The 5620-nt window shown below is 48.3% G+C and overlaps 3 protein-coding genes across 3 annotated transcripts; 2 read left to right on the top strand and 1 right to left on the bottom strand.

The window, feature by feature from the left end:
• Positions 1-857: 857 nt before the first annotated feature.
• H257_19132 (hypothetical protein) lies at positions 858-1323 on the top strand (the record flags this gene model as incomplete). Its single annotated transcript, XM_009848280.1, has 1 exon — positions 858-1323. A coding segment is annotated over one exon (466 nt), but the record flags the coding sequence as incomplete, so codon positions are not given.
• Positions 1324-2108: 785 nt separating this feature from the next.
• Positions 2109-2847, top strand: H257_19131 (hypothetical protein). Its single transcript, XM_009848279.1, has 2 exons — positions 2109-2372; positions 2425-2847. Exons 1-2 carry the CDS (start codon positions 2146-2148, stop codon positions 2696-2698), a joined length of 501 nt encoding a protein of 166 aa, XP_009846581.1. The 5' UTR covers positions 2109-2145; the 3' UTR covers positions 2699-2847.
• A 94-nt stretch (positions 2848-2941) lies between these two features.
• On the bottom strand, positions 2942-5363 carry H257_19130 (hypothetical protein; the record flags this gene model as incomplete). The annotated part of the gene is made up of 3 exons (XM_009848278.1): positions 2942-4010; positions 4062-4236; positions 4793-5363. 3 exons carry the CDS (start codon positions 5361-5363, stop codon positions 2942-2944), a joined length of 1815 nt encoding a protein of 604 aa, XP_009846580.1.
• Between the last annotated feature and the right edge of the window lie 257 nt (positions 5364-5620).

Here is a 5620-nt window from a genome sequence, read left to right as displayed (position 1 = left end):
TGGCTGGTTTACGTTCGGCACTATACCACTGCTCGCCTATGATATCCTCGATCATCTACTAGTGCGTCCTACCTATCGCTCCTCTACGTTTGGTGCCGACCATGCCATTCATCCATGAAGCGAAATTGGTCATTTGTATGTTCAAGTGTTTTGATTGGCTACTGTGTGTGAAAAGGTATTCCCAGTCAGAAATTCTGACAGAATATATTCATCAAGAAATTCCCAATATAATCAGATCAAAAGGCTTCATCGTGAAACTTTTCAGGAAATATCACGTAGCAAAATCACTCTAATGTCTCAACCGCACCCGCATCCATTGTATACAAAAGTGCATATTAGTGTAGAAAGTAGTGAAGTAGACTAAGAAGATTTCATAGTGATGAGGAATAAGGAGATCTTTGTAGATCTTCAGTTAATTCATTGTGCATTTTGCCCTCAACTACACACGCTTCCTCCCGCAGTGCTACAATGTGGAACTGAAGTCACAAGCCTTTGTCAGCAAGCCAACTGCTTGTACGAGTGAATTGCTCCTGTAGTACAAATACTAGTATGGTCGTGGCAGGCACCATGTGTACACAGACATACCCATTTGAATTATAGAGGAAATAAGTGCCCAAGGATCCAGGGAACCCCAATTCATGTGTGAGGATCTCACCATTTTTCAATCCTCAACACTATGACAGGAACAACTTTTTCGTTGCAAGAGTCGTTGCCGTCGCTAACGCACGACGATATCTCCATCTCTTTGTGAGCATCTTTTGCGATGACAACGCTCAGCCTTGCACCACCCTCGTATCCACGTCTACCACCACTTCCCCAATCAAACCTCAGCTATTCACACAAAGCAACACCACCAGGAGACCCAACATCTTCTCAGACTACAGCCTGTGTCCTGAACACTGCTCCAAGCACCGAGGCGTCAAGCTCTGCAAGCGGCATGCTTGCCAGAGCGGCGGCTTGTGTCTCAAGCACGGTGAGGGCCAGCGGTTCTCGATTCCTCAATGCTCTAACACCGTGAAATCCAAGCGGCTTTGCAAGAAACATGGGGGCGGGCTGCGCTGCCAACTGGACGGCTGCAACAAGAGTTCACAGGGAAAGGGCTTTTGTAGGAACCACGGCGGCGGCCAACGCTGTGCCGTACCACATTCCACCAAGGGGACTCAGCGAGGCCATTACTGCAGTCGACATGGCGGGTACCCAAAGTGCATTGTCGACGGATGCCTTCGAGAGAATCGCGGCGGGGGGCGATGTGCGAAACACCGAAACGAAACTCTCCCGAGTCCTCCTAAGTCGGAAGTTCTCGCGGAACTAGTCAGTCTGTAGTAGTTATTCTACTACATAGCTTCTCTAATTTAAAACAAGTTGCATCCACCCAACTGAATTGTCTTTTACCGGCAGTATACCGTTTGTGAAATACTAGAACTCTCTGGAGGACTGTAAAGTAATGGGGGGGGGAAGAAACGAGAAATACGCCCCCGCTGCTATTTCTACGGCCAGGTAAGGGCTGGCGCCAGCACGTACTACAGTGTAACCGTATGAGTGATCAGTATTTCCCAGGACAGTTATAATTTATCATACTGTAATCGTCCAAGAGGTACTCTGTTAACGGTAGTGGCAAGTTTGTGCCTCATTCATTTTGCATGAGTGATCAACGCTAATTGTTCCCGAGGTCATGTAAAACCCTTGACGTTACTGACACCATCCAAATTACATTACTATTTGCCCCGACATTTCTCACCGACACACTACCGTCACAGCCACACAGTCAATCCAAATTCTACAAATGTACTAGTAACGTTATTGGTGTTGTAGCTTGAGGGGGGGTCAACTCCTAAGGTAAACAATGGGACAGTTTGCATTTCAAGTTTATTTGAGGTTATGTTGACTCCACACAAAAGGGGTGATGTCCGTGACCGCGGGGGATGGGCCAGACATACATCTGTAGCAGTATCAGGGGTTCCCCCCATACATATAGGAACATAAGGGTGTATCCTAGCTCGAGGGGGCCATTATGCAAATCATCACTGATTCGGTAAGGTAATTCTAGCCTTCACCTGGTAAATCCCCCTTTTCATGGAGACATCGTTGGCGTCTAAATATAGCCGACACACGCCGGCTACAACCTCACTGGGCTGTTGACACGCTATGGCAATCCTAACGTGCACCCGGGTGAGTCTGGTCTTGCTCGCGGCGGGCGTGGTCGCCTGCTTTGCCTACATCGGTGCGCTCAAGCCCCCTTACTGGGACCAAGAGCCCCCTGCATTCAACACGGCAGCGTGTGCCGCGTGTGCCAACAAGACTGGCAGCCCTTGCCCCAACGTATTTGCCTTGGGCTCGCCCGATATCAACGACGGGGTTGTCTGTTCCCAAGTGTACTTGTGTGATATGCTTTTTTACTGTTTTGGCTAAGTTTTCGCGTGGTAGGACTTCGACGTGTTGTTGCCCATACAAAGACCCCAATTTTGGCTCGGTCCGATGCGCCAATATGTACACGATGACCACTCCCACTTGCAAGTGCCGGTATGAACGGCAATGTGGCGAGAATTGCTTTCTTAACGAAGGGTTGGTCCCGCTGTTCATTGGGCTCGTGGGCTGCGCGCTCATCTTTTGCATTGGCGTGGGGTCCCTCTGTCACCACATGTGCAAATCAAAGCAAGCCCCATCTCAGCAGCCTGGCGTTGGCCCCGACTGTACATGATCGACAAGGTTGTTTCTACTGGTAGTTAGTCGGATGACATTATTACTCCAGTCCCATCAATGCTTGCATCCTTCCTACTATGACTAGATAGTAGTACTGTAGTATGTGGTAATCATGGAATACGTATCGCCCAATCAACCCAACCCCAATACTACTAGTACTACTAGTACTACTAGTACTAGTATATGTTTCCAGTGAATATCTCTTTTATCATATTATATCCACATTACATGACCCGCTCGTTCATGGGTCCCACTGCTTTGCCAGCGCCTTGTGCGATTGCTCCAGCAGCGGCGACGCCTCGGTCGGTCCCCCTTGTTTGGACGTTCTACCATTCGTCTCGTGTCCCCCCTTCTTCTTCTTCTTGGTACTACTACTAGTACTACTACTAGTACTCCCCGAGTCGGCCTCGTACAACGCCCTCTTGAACGCCGATTCGGCCGCGACGAGCTGATCGTCCAGCGATTTAGGAACGCTCCGCCACGAGCTCCAGAACAGCCACGCGCCCACAAAGAGCACATTTTCACTCACGAGGATCATCACGAGTCGGGTGCTCATATCAAAACACTCAAACGAGGGGCCAAATCGAAACGTGTCGAGGTCGATACGCGCGACGCAGCGGGGCACAAAGAACTCGACGGCGCCCGTCGACACAAACACGAGACCCGTGTAGACGAGGACCCCCACACAAGCCAGGATCACAAACATGGTGTACCACTCGCCGATGCCGCCAGCTTTTTGCGGCAGCGGGCGCTGCATCTTGGTGCAAAGCCGGTACCCGTCGCCTCGGTACTTCAATGCGTTGATGCAAAAGCAGCACAGGGGCATGAGTGGCCACAGCATGGAGAACATCACGACAAAGCCAAACTGCACCATCGCAGTGTGGTAGTCATCATATGGATCGTACTTGTCTTGGTTGCACTGGAACAGCACTTCCCTCGCCACCCGGTGCAGCGCATCCCACGCCTGAACGTCTACTTGCAGGTCCTTGGCCTTGGAATCACTTGCGAGCCGTGCTGTCACCGTTGCGTGGGGGGGTCGGCTGTGTGGGGGGAGTAGAAGTGGATGCATCGAGATATCCGGGGGGCCGTACTCCAACGCAGCCAGAATAGCCGCATCGCGCTTCCTTGCATCTTGTGTGGTGAGAAATGCCAGGGCTTGATGGTCAGTGCGCTTGCGAAGTGCCACGTGGCGCCGCCGGAGGGCCCATGGCACGAGCAGCTGAATCAGCAGGTTCAGTGCCTGGGCGACTACTATCGGCGTCACAAACAGGGATTCCAGGTTCAGATGCTGCAAGTCAAACGTCACGTAGCTACAAACATATGACGATTACCATGAATAGATAATATATATATATATATACCCTTTGCAAGGATTACACTGGCGGGGGTTGAAATCCGATGATGCCATCGAATGCCAAGGCGGCGGACATGATGAGCAGATGCTGGCCCACTGGTCCAAGTACGGCCCAAAGCAGCAGTTGGCTTCGTCTTGAAACAGGACAGTGTTGAGAGCATTCGTGATGGTATCGCCGGCGCCTACGAATAATCATAACATATTTGTGAATATATATATATATACGATATTTGGTAATCCTTGAAATCAATCAATAGTCATAAATCTCCTTCATATTAGTATACGTTTGGACTTCAAGCAATTCATGAATACATATATATATATACTTTATATCATATAAGCAATCAATCGCCAGGCATCAATGTCATATACATTTACAATCTCCGTTCTAAACCGGTTACTTCTAAACTTATGTATAAAGCACACCACATAATCCTATACTTCTACGACAACTCTATGCTACAATATATATCTATTTATCTATTTATCTATATCTCAATCAAAGATACGATAAACACCCACATTATCACAATCATCTATATATATATCATAATATATACATATATACACACACTATATGTATCATTCAAACTAGTCATAAACCCACATATATATATAATATATCCATGAAAATATGTATAAACCCACATGTATATATATATATACATATCTATAAACCCACATATATATAACAAATATATATATATATACATCAAACCCACGGTATGTAGTTCGTACCTGGCACCACGTACACAAACGCGAGCAAGAAGAACCACGTGTAATAATTGAGAAAGTCCATGCAAAACAGTTTCCGAATCAACGACCGCTCAAACTGTTCAGTGGTGCGCCAGTTCTCCCACTGGGTACACAGCTGAGCCACAGGTTTGACCACAAGTTCCCACTGCACCACGTCCACAAACAGCCCAAAGACGATGCCACCCCCCAGCACACTCAGCCACTGAACCCCCCCAAAGCCCGTGTTTGGAAACCGGATTTGAAACGTCTCGTACGTGGTGATCCACGCCGCGATGAACAGCATCATGATGGCGATCTGCACGACCATAAACACTGTCACAAACAAGTACACGGGCACCCGCTTCCACCACGCGTACACGACCTCGACCTCATTCGTGACGGGATTCAGACGTTCGGTACCGACAAAGTGCGGGTTCGGGTACAGCAGGAACTGGGTGTGCAGGTCGTTCTTCCATGTAAAGTTGACCGCAGAGTTCTCCCGCCGCCATCGCTTTAGGAACCAAAAGCTCCAGATCACAGACACGAAGAACCCCCACACTACCAATAGTTGCATGTACAACGCCGTGCCTGCAAATAGTGTGAGACACCACAAATCGAGTAAGGTAGTAAAGTATACATCTGATTGGACTACTCGAATACTAGTAGTACTAGTAGTAGTACTAGCAGCACACCATGACTCTTGAAGCACACACATACATTTGTGACTATACGAGTATGAACAGAGTCATTTCAAAGGCCTCGTAGGAGGAGGAGGAGTAGTACTAGTACTACTACTCTTCTGATCTACTAGGACAAGCCAAAGTACTAGTA

This window comes from Aphanomyces astaci, assembly GCF_000520075.1.
Source record: "Aphanomyces astaci strain APO3 unplaced genomic scaffold supercont1.365, whole genome shotgun sequence".
Classification (NCBI taxonomy): Eukaryota; Oomycota; class Saprolegniomycetes; order Saprolegniales; family Verrucalvaceae; genus Aphanomyces; species Aphanomyces astaci.
This window is presented reverse-complemented; position numbering and strand designations above follow the sequence as displayed.

Coding starts and splice junctions, on each gene's coding strand:
- H257_19131 (XM_009848279.1), top strand. CDS start 2,146: ATGGCAATCCTAACGTGCACCCGGGTGAGTCTGGTCTTGCTCGCGGCG. Junction 2,373..2,424: donor GGGGTTGTCTGTTCCCAAGT/GTACTTGTGTGA, acceptor TTCGCGTGGTAG/GACTTCGACGTGTTGTTGCC.